Source organism: Frieseomelitta varia, unplaced genomic scaffold (assembly GCF_011392965.1).
Source record: "Frieseomelitta varia isolate USP_RPSP 00005682 unplaced genomic scaffold, Fvar_1.2 scaffold_909, whole genome shotgun sequence".
Lineage (NCBI taxonomy): Eukaryota > Metazoa > Arthropoda > Insecta > Hymenoptera > Apidae > Frieseomelitta > Frieseomelitta varia.
This window is the reverse complement of record NW_025110711.1, coordinates 156,422-170,850: the sequence shown is the minus strand read 5'-3', so window position 1 is coordinate 170,850 and position 14,429 is coordinate 156,422. Positions and strand designations below refer to the sequence as shown.

Sequence of the window (14,429 nt, the reverse complement as noted above, 5' to 3'; positions counted from 1 at the left end):
CTTTCGTTCTACGAGTCTTTCGTCAATTTTCGAATGCATGGATACAATACACCCCACGCGGGGCACTCTGCAAGTTATTAATTTTTATCTTTTTTATCAAACAAATGGTATAAAATCTTTCTTTTAATAGGCTTCTATTAATATGTATTAACATAGATTAAACTTTTTGCAATACTAATTCTTTTGTTATTGACAAGAAGAAAATAGATACATATATGGTAATATTTCAGCAGCGAAAACAATGGATAGAAACAAGTTCGATAATTGTTTAATATTAGTATTACAATTAGTATTTAATAACGGCAGCCATTGTTTGAGGCAAAGATTTATATATTGAGTTTCAGTGATTTTTTTTTTTTTTTTGATCTAGTTCTTCTCGCTCTTCTACGATATATTTTTTTTAAATTCATTCATATTTGCGAATTGTCTTGCAAATTCAACAATTTTCTATAATGTTTATTCAAGTCCGGAGACTTGGCTGGCTATTCTAAAACACGTATTTTTTTTCTTTGCATAGATAAGTATTGTCTTGCCGCTTTCGCTTTTCGGTGTGCACGTTGGAAAATGTACGTATTCGCGTCGCACACGTGTCAATTTGTTCGTCAGTCGTGTCAACATATACTTTCGCGTGTACTTCAGCTGGACTTGACTTTCTCGCGCGACACATTTTTACAAATTTATTACGTTAATATACACACTAGGCTGATTGTATTTCGCTCTCGATAATTTCTGTACGACTGAGGAGCGCAAATATTCCAGCTTGTCCGTTTTCGCGGGACAATATTTACATTTTCATGTTTTTGTATTTCTGTTTCTGAGAAATTGCGTGTCTCTTCGGTAATAACATTCAACACGTATGTACATCCACGCTCGAGGATGATAATACAGAGACAAGAAAATACAGCGCTGTGCTCTCGTTGTCCCTTGTTGGATGAAGGAACAACACAGTATACACAAGCGCTAGATCTGCGCTGTAGCTCAAACAAAAGAAAAAAAAGAAACGACCAACGTGCGCGATTAGTTCCCGAAGAAAACAGAAACCTCGCGTCTTCCAAACGGTTTCCACGAACGAAAAGAAAACAGAATTACGTTCTCAGTCAGTGTGCGGTGGTTGATCCGAGGAGGAGTACGCGGAACGTCGCGATGGATTCCGCGAGTGTTCAATTAGTGCGCAACGTGCTCGTCAAGGCCCGGCGATCTTAATTAGCCGGCCGATGGCCTGCGGTGGTCCCCCTGTTGACCGTAGATTAGGAAACGTCGATAGGGGTCTTAATAACAAGCGACATTATCCCTGCGCGACTCATAACTCTGCGCCCACGGCGAGACGAGAGATCGCGCGGATTGAAAAGAAGAGAAAGAGAGAAAAGGGGGAGAAAGTTGGATGGTCTGCGCTGTGCGGTCGACAAAAAGAGAACAGTGCCGGAACAAGGAGGTGGAAAGGGATTCGAGGGTGGAGGGGGAGGGGGCTGCCCTTCAATTATCGAGCGGGGCTCGCCTCACCGGCGGCCATGTTGCACGATCCAACGATGTCCAGCTTCGGTGTCTATTCTGGACACCCGTTCGGGACGTTCGGGGGCCGACTGTCCAGCGGACTCTCGCAGGACTATTGCATATGTATTATATGCGATTGTGTTCCGAGAAACTTCTGGCCGACATACGAGGACTCTGTTCGCCGTTCTCTCCTTCCTGCTCGGGCAAGCCGCGCGGGGCAACGCTCTTCCTCCGTCTTCAGAGAACTCTACCAGAGTCACTTTGCACCTGGCTCGTGTTCACTCGTTGGCAGTTCTCGTTTTCGAGCGAACGCCACACGATATCGTCTATCCACTTCCAACTCTTCCCTCGTAATCTTTCTTTTTTTCGCCCTCGCGTTTGTTCTTCATCCTCCCCTCCGCCCCTTCGATTCTTCTCTCTCTTTCTCGATTTCTCCTCCTTCTCCTTCTCCTCCTCCTCCTCCTTTACGTTCGATTCGATACGCTGCTCCGTTTCGACGAACGGGGGATGAAGAAGAAGAAGAAGAAGAAGAAGAAGAAGAAGAAGAACGAGAGGCGAGCTCGTCCATCTTGCCGACCGATCGTGCGACCACTGTCGACACAACCACGGCAAATTCGATTCAACGTGAATTTTTTTCTGCGACCACGATTGGGAGCTAAGTTCGGGGATGTTGGCCGGATTTCTATTATGGCCGACAATACTGGTGAGTATATACCTCTTCTTACGCTCGTTATTCTGGATTGGCTTCCCTGAGATTCGTTGCAATATGTATGAGGATAGATCGTTTTGCGTGACACTGAACGATCCTGTAGCGCGAGTTACAGTAGTTTCATGATTCAGCCCTCAGCGGAAAAGATGCTCCCGATTTTAACGATAGTTTCGTTTCGATTAATTTGACCGAATAATCAGCTCGACTTGATTACCAAGCGAACGACACAACAGCACATAATTTCCCCTCCTCCCCGACTTAATGGCGGCTGCGTCCTTTTGACCGTTGACACACGAGTGTCAATGCCTGTCCCGATTCCATCGAGGCATTGATCTTCGGCCGCTGGTTAAGTGATTGTATTCCAATTATTTTCTTCATATTGTTATTCTAATCGATTCAACGAGTCGGTTCACACAATCGCCGGAAGTGTTACGTTACGATCGTGATCGCTCGTTATGTATTTTCCTCGACGATTTATTTTCCTCGGATGATTCACCTTTAATCAACTGCCATTTTACTGCGATGTTTGTTTGTTCCGTCGAGAAACACGTGGATAATAAACGAAAAAACTGCGTTCACTCTCTTCTTCCTTTTTCTTCGTATTTGCATTTAAAAGCAAGACCCATTGTTACCTCGTTTCACGAAATTAATCAATTACAATAATACTTTGCGTGGAAATTAGTGGGAGTTCATCGATGTTGATACGATACGCCGAAACAGAGGCTTCTTTAGCATTGAAATTCGTGTTGAAATCAAACTGGGAAATTAACTCGAGTAGGTTGATTATATTGTAAATTTCCATTCCGCAGAAAGTAATCTGTGAACTTGCAGATCGTACGGAAAGATTAAAAGTATTAAAAATTAATTAGTTAATTACTGCTATCTGCCCCAGTTTTATAAAATCTGACGAGAATTGTCAGTAAATTGTCACAAATAAATCACGAAAATTCAGACGAAATAAGCTTTTCAAAGTGTGTACGTACGGACACGTAACTTTCAAGTTACACTTTCAAGTTAAAAGAATTCAGCGTATATTCACTCGAGTAAGAATATATTCTAAATTTCCAACGAAGGGAAGACGCAGAGACGTTTTTTTTTTTTTTTTTTTTTTTTTTTTAGGAATTTAGAGAGAGCTGAGAGATCGATCGGTGTCGCGTGAAAAATTCAACGCTGAGAAAGAAAACACCTGAGTCGGTCTCGCGGTATCGGTATTGGAAGCCGCGCACAAAGGAAAAGTCGTAAGTCAGAGAGACGGGCAGACGGTTCCCGCGTCATTTGTCATCGGTCCGAAACGCAATTGTTCGCCAGCCTCGGCCGCCATCTTGCTGGCCACCCTCCCGATACCTAATAGACCACCCTACGCATTCAGCGAGCCCGAGGTGATAAATCGTGAAATAATCTCGTTCGGGTCGCATTATGTCGGATTTATAAACGGCCAAAGAGAGTGAGTGAGAGAGAGAGAGAGAGAGAGAGAGAGAGAGAGAGAGAGAGAGAGAGAGAGAGAGAGAGAGAGAGAGAGAGAGAGAGAAAGCTTCGGCTCACTGGCCCGTGAGGCTGTTTCATTTTTCGCTTCCTCGACTTTCCGCCGCCTTCGGCCCGATCGAGTGCCTGTCACGACTTCGATCCTAATGACCGCATTATGGGCACCGTCCTCGGGTAATGTTTCGATAATATTTCTCCAGGGGTGGAGAGAAACCTGCAGCTCGACCGATGATTTTTTCCGAGTCGATTAGTTTTACTTGGTTCCGCTGGCTACTGCCAGGAACATTTCTTTTCTTCACAGCGTCGGCATTCCGACGAAGGAAAGATTTCTCGATGAAATTGCGTAGAAGTAATATTTGTAACAGGGCTAGGATCTAACGCTGAAACGATCAAAGAAGTTCTAATAATAATAGCTCTCTTTTGATATCACAGTATGAGAATTAAAGTACAAGATATTATACTTTTTGTAAATTCGACTGAACTTCAATATTTTATACTTATAAGAGGAAATGACTTTCGAGGTTCAGTCGAAGATACAAAAATATTTTGCAATTTAACTTTCATACTGCGATACGAAAGCTATTATTATTGGGAATGTACGTGTTAGAATGTAATTATTGAATAACGAACACGTAATTATTAAATATAAGCATTAAAATAAATGCATTATATACATTAGAATATAATTGTTCCAATATATAAAAGAACTATTAATATAATGGAAGAAAAGTAATTGTATCAGAAAAATTGTTCCTTTTACATATTCTTACATATATTATACAGATTCGTAGTACTTCGTTATAAAACACGTGTTGCAAGAAATTATATTACACCTCTCATATTTCATTTGTCACGGATCATGAAGCGACACTGCAAGATTGTTTCGTACCGAAGAGGTTAAGTATCGGATGACTAAGGATTTTTAAGGATATTCTGTAACCTCGAGGTATTTTCTTCAAGAAGACTAATTGCTTTGTCAGGCTAACTCGAGGAAGTTAATAGCATCAACACACCAAATCTTTTCTTTGTACTCGAAGATCCTTTGTACCTTGCCAATCCTCCACTCTGCACGATGTCAATGGAGACATTCCTCATTCACATCTGTTCTCCTTCTTCGACATCAGTGTTACACCATTTTGAGCAGTTAACGTCAAAAACGTCAACATTTGAAATTTGAAAAGAAATGAAACCTTTGACAAATATCGCGCTATCTCGGAGCAGAGTGGCTTCGTAATGATTTCTGCGAGTACATCTTCTGCCAAGAGATCCGCCCGGCAAGATCTCGCGTTTTCTTTCAGAAAGAAAGAGTTAATGGCGTCTCAGAGTGTATTGAGAAGCTACGACGCGCGATCCTCCTGTCGCTTTTCACCGACGACTTCATTAACCATTGCCGCAAGAACGAGCAACAATTCGATGCCACTTCTAGCGTGAACGTCCGTTCCATTCAACGAGCAGTGAATTTTTTTTTCTCGAAAATCATCCCGGCGATGAAGATGTTCGAACGAACCCGGTGCTTTGTCCGGGATTTCACGGGGCGAATTCATTCAGGAGAGTTTTTCAGCGTGAATGGGACACTCCGACCGCGGTTATGATCTCTCGAGAGCATCGATTCTCGCAGCTCGAGTGAACGTTTATATTCGGGAGTGTCCCCGGGTGCACAAACGATCCCGGTCGTGCTGGCGTTACACGCGTTTCTGTAAAATAGATTCTCCGGGGCGTCGTTTTCCTCGTCTCAAAAGCCCCGTCGCGATTCGGACAGTGTGATACACTCCGTCGAATACAAAGCGACGACACATTTTCACGCTGTTCCTTCGTGAATTACTTTGACGACGTTACGAGCTTAATCGCTCGTGATCCCCCCCCGAAGGGATCACTCGTGAAAATCTTTATCTCTTTATGGGTCACCGACTTGAAGAAAGAATGTAGGTGGAGTTTACGTTACGTATTTAATTCTGATTGGATCAGGAATTTCAGTGATCTCGCGATCGTATTATTCCTGGAAGTGTCTCTCGACTCGTTCGTGGAGGAAGGGGGAGGAGAAAGAAAAAAAAAAAAAAGAAATATGAGTAACAGCTCGCGGTAATGGCCTCGTAAAGAGAGCTTTAACAGTATCGTAACTTTCGAATCGGGTAGTTCGTGCGACCGAGTCGTAAAAAGCCTATTATCTAAGGGTTCGCGCGGTTGTACGTTGAGTTTGATAATAAATCTGATATAATTATTCCGCTCGCATCGCCGGCTTTTACCGTCCGGTTAAATTAACTTCTTTCTTCCTCTCGTTATTTCTCGGGAATGAAACGATCGTCCAATAAATCGCCGATACTCCCGCCCCTCTTCGTCCTCGTTAATTAAAACTAGGAACAGGAAGAGCGAAAAAGAAAAAAAGGAAAGAAAATGGAAGAAGAAATAGCGTGTCGACGACGATCGACAGAAGCACGAGAGGAGAATCGATTCTCGCCTGCTTGCCGGAAATTCGCGGTGTAGCGTGCCTCGCTGAAGCCAAATTGATCAGCTTCGAGTCAAGTCAAGTTGTACAATTTCGTTCGTTTCAAGTGCACGATTTGTGCATCGGTCTTCAAGAATGTTCAGTTTCGTAATGACGACGATACTGAAGATAATAATGAAAATTTGAAACTCGATCTTGCATGACATTTGAACGATTCGGTCCACTGTCTCCAAACTCGTTCCCTCGAAACGGGAACAGCAGAAAGAAAAATGTATCAAAAAAAAGAAAAAAAAAAAAAAACGGAAAAAAAAAGAATAAAAAGAAAAAGAAGAATATTCGTGGAATCCGCGCGTTTGGAAGCAGCGAGCGTGCCGATATCCGTTCGCTTCTGCGATGGAATAAGCGAAAAGCGTTTTACACAGAGAGACAGAACTCGAGGGGATGGCCTCGCCGAGATTTCGCTCGAAAATAGCACAATAGCTCATCTCCCGGCGTTGATACGGAGCCCTCCTATGGTACTCTGACTTATCGAGTGAGGCATATTTAATTTCCGTTCAACGCTGCCGCTCACCCCTTCTCCGCCTGCACCCCCTCCTGTGTTCGCCCGCTTGCCACCCCCATTCCCACCCACACACGCGTGCATCCGCCGCACTTATTCGTGTGTGTTCGCCAGCACACCGCCACGCTTGCACGTCCATTCACACGTACTCGCGTCAAACCACCCAAACCACCCTCCCCCCCATCGCCCCTTATCTACCCTTTTCCAATAAGGCTTCCTACTACGGAATTACCCCTTTTGCTACGCGGCACAATGTTCGCTTTCTGCGGGACATTACGCCCGTGTCTTTCGTCCCCCGCCACTTTATCATTCCTCCTCTCGTATCGCCTCTCTCGTCGTTTCTTCTCCACCTCTTTGTCTCTCCTCTGTGGGACAATGTGTCGCGTTGCGACTCCCCGATTTATTTATTTATTTATTTATTTATTTACGAAATATATTACGCGGAGTTTTGACCGTAATTATTTCATTCGTGGCCGCGGGGCCGAGATCGAAAGAATTCGAGGAGAACGTTCGCTCCTTTTAAATCAAAGTCGAACTTGCTGAGTCATTGGATATTGTCGTTGAAAAATAGAATCATAAATAATTAATTATTTTGCATAGATTAGTAAGATAAGACGGATCCAGAGGATTGTAAAGTCAAACTCGTACACATGGACTGCGATAGAACTCGTAGACATAGCTTTTAATCAGAAACCTTCGACCTATAATTTTTAAAACTGTAGCCAGCTTTCTGATAATATATACATTTTATCGAAGTCAAGTGTGTTTCTTCCAACAAATAGGGTGAAAGGATTTCTGAAATCTTTGCAATAAATCCAAAAGGATCTATTAGTTTCGTTAACCGAAGCGAGGGAAATTTGGCATAAATGTAGCTTTCGAAAAAATACTCGACATGTATTCTTTTTCTTTTTATCAGTGATCGTCGGTGTCTAAGGAGAGAAAACTACCCTCAAAGTTTGGGGCATATTTTGTCAAATATCTCGGGAATGACTGAAGATACAGTTTTCGTATAAATCGATGAAATTATTATTTTTCAACGATTAATTTAACGGTGTATACCAAAAAACCATTCGTTTAAAAAATATATTGAAAGAGCCGTATTTTAATAAGTTCTTTCAAGTTTTTTCAAATGTCAATATCTGTTTATGAGAACTGTATCGATAAAACAATCGCACGTCACAATGGACATACCTTCGCGCGGCGAGGCCTCAACAATCGCGACGATTGCGGATCAACGCGAATTATTATTTCCCCTGAACGGCGTGTAGTTTTAGAGAAATAAGTTTGGAACGCGGTATTTTTTCACTTCGCGTCTGTGTTTTTTCACTGGTGTCCTCCGACGCCGCGGTTGACATTTAGGTAGAGCGGGCGTCGCGTCGCGTCTCGGGCTTCGAGCGAAAATGTCACGCGGCTTTTTATAATCGGGCGGTGACGAGCGTCAGACAGACGGAACGATGGAAGAATCGTTTCTAAATAACGCGGCGCGCGGAATAAGCGTCGACGAGCCTGAATTTCTCCCCCTCCTCCCGCCCCTTTCCCAACCACACGACGGCGTTCGCCGCGCTGAAGTTTTTACAACAATTCTCCGCCGCTCGATTGTTCCTTAATGAACAAAAGCACGCATAATGCCGGCTGCGCGGCCAGCCAGGCAGATACGTTCGCAGCTCATTTCCGTCTCGCCGGCGGAGTATTCCTCATTAGCTGTTGCGCGTTTAAATGTCACGTTCCCTGACGTATGCGCTTTTTCACCCGGCCGCCGATAAGAAAGCGTTTAGCGGCGAACGTCTCTCGTTTGCGAACGAGCTTCGACCAGCCGGACAGCCGCCGGTCTATTACTCAACTACCAAGCTTGGAAACTGGCGCACGCTTTCCGTACAGTTTTCTCGAAATATAATTTCCAACCGCACGTACGCCCCCGCTCGAAAGTCTCGTACGTTAGGTTTAGGTTACATTTAAATTAGACGCTGTATTCGAAACTGATTAGATTTGGATTGGGTTTAGTTAGATTTAGGTTAGATTAGGTGCTTTTTTAGGTGATGTATTCGAAATTGATTAATTTTAGGTTAGATTTACAACCGCACCTACAGCTCCGCTCAAAAGTCTTTCAGGTTAGGTTTAGCTTAGATTTAGATTAGGTTAGGTACTGTATTAGGGTGCTGTATTCGAAACTGATTAGATTTGGGTTAGGTTTAGTTAGATTTAGGTTAGATTAGGTGCCGTATTCGAAATTGATTAATTTTAGGTTAGATTTACAATCGCACGTATAGCCCCCTTCAAAAGTCTTTTTGGTTAGGTTTAGCTTAGATTTAGATTAGGTTAGGTACTGTATCAGGTGCTGTATTCGAAAACTGATTAGGTTTAGTTAGATTTAGGTCAGATTAAGTGCTTTATTAGGTGTTGTATTCGAAATTGATTAATTTTAGGTTAGATTTACAACCGCACGTACATTTCCGCTCAAAAGTCTTTTAGGTTAGATTTAGTTTAGATTTAGATTAAGTTAGGTATTCGAAACTGATTAAGTTTAGGTTAAATTTAGTTAGACATAATTTAAATTAAATTTAGGTTAAATTTAGTTAGGTTAGGTTAAATGCTGCAGTTAGATGCTGTATTCGAAACCGATTAAGTTTAGATCAGGTTAGGTTCCGTATTCGGAACCGAAGAAATTGAACGGCTAATTGGGTTGCATAGCGAGATGGTGGATTTCACGATTTTGTTATGTAAAGTTATTCGACATTTCGTGATTGAATCTGCTATTGAATAATATTTGTTAGGCGGCGTCGATTAAAGGAGGCTTGCTGAATTCGACACGATCGGCGAATCGCGAATTTCTTTTTATAAAATTTCGATCGACTAAAGATTCCAATGTTCAGGATTGTTTTACGATGGACGAAATGTACGGGATGAGAGTCTCCTCTGCAACAAGCTAATATCGATACAATTCTATAACTCTCCGCGTTATTTCATTACTGGACTGGACTACCAAAAATAAAAAGCGTCTTGGAACTTTCGAACGGGTGTGTAAGCGCGAACGATGATCACCGACAGTAGTATTTACGACCCGGCTAACTACGATCGTTTCTTGATCGTCCGACGTCGATGGAAATTCAAGGAAATCTCCCTGCTTCTCGAAAATTCCCGAGAGAAGCATTCAAATTCTCGGAAATGCGTTTCCCACCGTGAGAAAAGTATCGCGAGAATCTGCCGCGCGATTCCATGCGCGGAACAGAGGGAAATTACGAGGATGAATTCCGCCCCGAACTTTTGATATCCATTCCTCGATACATCACACTTAATCACAGTCATAAGTCTCTCGGGGGCTCACCCCCTCCCGTGCACGCTCTCCAGCTACCAGATTCCCCCTGGTTAAACCACGGTAAACCATACATAATAGGCAAACAGAGAACGTATGGGGTCCATCGTCGGTGCTGCTTGACTTTTCGTATGTAATGCCGGCTTTTATGGGGGTGCATATAGCACGGGGAAACATTTGTCACGCGCGGCACGCTCGAACATCGGCCGAGGTTACGTTCGCCCGTGGACAATAGTTTCCCGGTGATTTCACCCCTGGAGGATCTTGTCCACAGATCGTTGGGTGGCCGAGATTCAATTTAGGAACGCGCAACATTAAACGCTTATTTATATCGTCGACCAGTTTTTATGGACCCTTCTGTATCTACGAATTGAAATGTCCCAGGGGGAGGTTGGTCGGTGTTATCGGTATGCATACGGTATCAGCCCTTTGGATCGGGTTTGCGACGCCTTTTCAAGTGGTTTCTATTTGCATTTATCGCCACGGCCCCTTTATACGCTGTTTAATTTTCTGTCGTTTCCCTGATTATAATTTTTGTTCATTTCTAGGATCGTTACGACACGTCCAGACGTATTACTTTTATTTATATTCGTCCCTGCCATTTACGTGGCATTTTTCCTTACGCGAAGTCAATTTACGCGGCCAGAAAATACATCGTAGACATTGATCCAAACGTTCAACCTTAGCCTTAAAACGAGAGGATAAGGAAATGTTGCAAATTTACGAAAACTTGGGCAAAAGACTAGTCATTCGAAAAAATTGACACTGAGAATGTCAATGATAATGATTCTCTGCCAATTAAAACGAAAATTGTTGATTGTATTAAATTACAGTAGCGATATAAAATTTACTTTTATTATTTTTTTTTTCATGTGAAATGAATAAATGTACTTCGTTAACTTACACCAGCTTTTCTCTCCAATATTTTGTCTCATTTTGTTCCGACAGACTCTATTTACGCGATCACGTGGAATTTCGTTGGATATTCGTAGTTTTCCTTCTGTGTGCGTTATATTTTACCTGACGAGGCGAGCGGTACCGAATTCGGTGGAACGCGAAGCACGTTAACGATGGTCGATTAAACGGCGCGAAATTCCAACGATGGTCGCGCGACGAAACGCACGGTTTCCTCGAGGAACGCTCGCGTTCCTGTTCCATTGTGCCCGCGGATTCCTGAAGCAGCTCCTTTTTCCTTTGTCTCCGGCCTCCACTCTGCACCGGCGGATCCTTTCCCGCCGTGGAACAAGTTAGTAATTAATTTTTGCGAATTACTCGGCAGTCGACGTGCTGCCACCGGTATACGTGCAACTGGAGCACTATCTTTCCCCGTTCTCGCCGCTTTTCTCTCCGCAATAGCGATGGATTCAAAACCCCGTTTCGCTCTTTCTTCCGTGCACGCTGCAAGAACGTCTTTTCTAAGACTAATTACAACAAAATGGCAAATTACGTGCCCGAAGCGCGATTAAAAACGGTCCTTGACGGCAATCTTCAACGTGACGTTCAGATTTTGGTCAGATCGAAATTAAAACTTTCAACTCTTTGGTAAAACTTTTGTTACTGTAGATTTTCTTAACATTAGCACTAAAGTATAATATCCATAACAACGGAACGATAGTGCAAGGAAATAAAGAACACAAGCTACGATCAAAAAAATCCTCGAGTGATCTGAGAATACGCTATAAAATAAATGTGTAAAATTTCCACGGTATACAAAATATGTAATCACAACGGATAAAGTACATAATTACTCGTAACGTGTAAAAATATAATTTTCCAAGATACAGAGGGTTATCTCGTCAAGATACAGAGAATTATAAAATTATAAATTAGTCATTCGACGATCACTCTGGTCGTTTAGGAGCGAAGTTTAGCGTCGGTAGACGAGGGTGAAATTTGTTCAACCCTGTTCGACGTTCGGGTCCATCGCGACGCTGGTCGTCGAGGCGGTCGGCCGCGTCTCCGGCGCGCCCCCTTCCGCGGCGTGCAGCAGCCCCTTTCCCCGTTTCAGCACAACTCAATTTCTCGTTTCATTCTCCAGGCACGGTGCTATCTCGTTCGCCCGCCTGAGTTCCCCCGACGGCCGCGTATAATACGCCACCTACCCAGTTATAATAATGGCACGGAGGGGTTGGCACCGACACCACCGACGCCGCCGCCACCGCCGCCGCCGCCGCCGCCGGCTCTCGCGGCTGGCTATGCCAGAGCATTGGTATTGGTTGATATTTCCAACAGTTATGTAATTTCCTGGGTATTGTCGGGGCTCCAGAGAGCTCGTAGCTACTCTCTACTGCCTCTGCTCTCGACTATCGTCCCCGCAGACGCGGTCGGCGAAAAGGAAAGAGAAGGAGGCAGCGCACAGTCGCGAATCCGGGGCCGCCGGGATGGACGAGGACGGAAATATCGTGGGTTTCGTGAGAACGACGAGGAAAACGGCACACAAGTGACGGAACGAGACGCGAATACGGACGAACGAGGCTGCCAACCAAACGGCAGAGAAGGGAGACAAAAGGCGACGCGAGGGAAGAAGCAGGAAGAATGGAGCCAACGCAGAGACCACGTACCACCAGCTAGCGACATCTCGCTTTATGTGCAAGTTCCTGGTTTCATGCGCGCGTGCAGACGCACGTGCGTATATACGTACGTGTAACGAACGAATCTAGAGTTCCTTGGTAATTTTAATATGAATCGGGTTCGATCATTGTCGAGACAAATAGATCGACCGAAATCGTGGATCTTTAACCATCTTAGTTCTTTGCAATCGTTCCCAGTACCATTTTCAACATCCTTATCGATGGAAATATTGTTTATTAAAATATTTGCTACGAGAGAATCAATCCCTCGATAGAGGGTAATTAATTTCTTAATTCACGCGTCACGTGCGATTAATATCGACACGGATCCTCTGTTTATATTATATTAAATAGTTTCACGTGCTATATATTTGTACAATACTGTTTTGTACTTTGGTGCACGTTCGATCTCTAGTTTCACGGTCCCCTCTCCGCGCAACAGAACGTACATATACGACGCTGTCCGCGGCCGGTATTTGTTGTCGATATTGCTAACCGCTGGAGAGAGGGAAGATGGTCGGGACGCGACGGCGAGGAGAGAGATCACGGGTGCAAGGGACAGACATGGCCGCGTGGCTGTCACAGCCGGCCACGGGGATCGCAGATAGGAATGTACGGAGCGACGAGTGGTTACTCGGTGTCACGGTGATCACGGATACTGTCACCGGCCGCTGCTAATTTGCACGAATGTCGCAGATCCGGATTCTTCGAACGTTCCGCTTCGGCTGGCTGGCCGCTGTTTCTGCGAACGGGGGAGCATCGTGGCTCGAGCCGCCAGTTCTTTCTTTCGCGCACGGCATCGCCGTCTTTCGGAATCTTCCTCCCTTCCACCTCTTCGTCGGTCGAGTAATAGACCGTGCGAAGAGTTCTTTTCTCTCGCCGAGACTTGAATCGAAGATGAAAATCGATCGCTCGGAGAAAATTCCAACGAAGCCGCGCGTAGGCTTCTTCGGCCTCGTAGGCACACGTTTCCCTCGAACTCGCGGAAACTCGCGGCAGCTTCGATAAAAAGAACAGGAACACCTCCTAGACGTTGGTTCGTCAGTTGAACGTCTGTGACTGTCAACTGTGCAACGTGTGTTAGCGAATTAAACATCCGTGTAATTATGCATTTGTCAATAATTATATAAATGTATATACACATGGATATTTTAATGTTTATAAAACAGAGACGTTTGTCAATCATACGGGTGGTTCAGTACTCATGAAGAGCATAAGCTGTATCGATGGCAATGAAAACTTGTCGATGATTTAATCTGGTATAATTTCGCAAAGAATGATCCAGTTGGTCTCATTTTAAATCGTGAAGCTTGTACTTCGACAGTCGTGAATTCGTTCTTTTCGAAAATGATTTCACATCACGCGGAGAGACTAGGGACACATTTTGCTCAACAATTGTAAGAACGTTGAAAAGTTTCTCCTACGACTAAATCTACCATGATCTTGAAGATTGAAATTTTTTCTTTACAACCACGATTTTTTTTTTCACTTTTCATTCTATTGAATCTGGAATATTAAGGTTAGACGACGAAATGTTGGGATTTTTGAATTTTTGTCATTTAACTCTGATATTCAACATTCGAGAAAACGGTGAAGAAAAAATTGTAGAACAACAAGTTTTAGAGAATCATTGTGAAACTTCAGTCTTCAAAACAATGAATCTAATTACGAGAAGAAATTTTCAATATTTTCACACACGTTTGAATGTTTACAATTTTCGAGAAAAATGTGTCCTCAGTTTCCCACCTGTAAAATCATCTTCAAACGAAACGAACTCACTTCTACCAAGATAGAAGCTTCGCTCTTTAAACTGACCAAACCCAAGTGGATTACTATACTATCTTCTTTTTTTTACAAAGTTACAT

At 43.6% G+C, this 14,429-nt stretch overlaps 1 protein-coding gene across 2 annotated transcripts in view; it reads left to right on the top strand.

The window, feature by feature from the left end:
* LOC122537417 overlaps window positions 1–14,429 on the top strand; it is a 157,839-nt gene that overhangs the window by 18,539 nt on the left and 124,871 nt on the right. The window contains exon 1 of one of the 2 annotated variants that reach the window (XM_043670550.1): window positions 1,916–2,194. The exons of the other annotated variant lie outside the window; for it this stretch is intronic. Within the exon in view, the coding sequence (XP_043526485.1) occupies window positions 1,999–2,194 (196 nt within the window). The 5' untranslated portion in view covers window positions 1,916–1,998. Of the gene's footprint in view, window positions 1–1,915; window positions 2,195–14,429 lie in introns of those variants that run through there. 2 annotated transcript variants of the gene reach the window in all.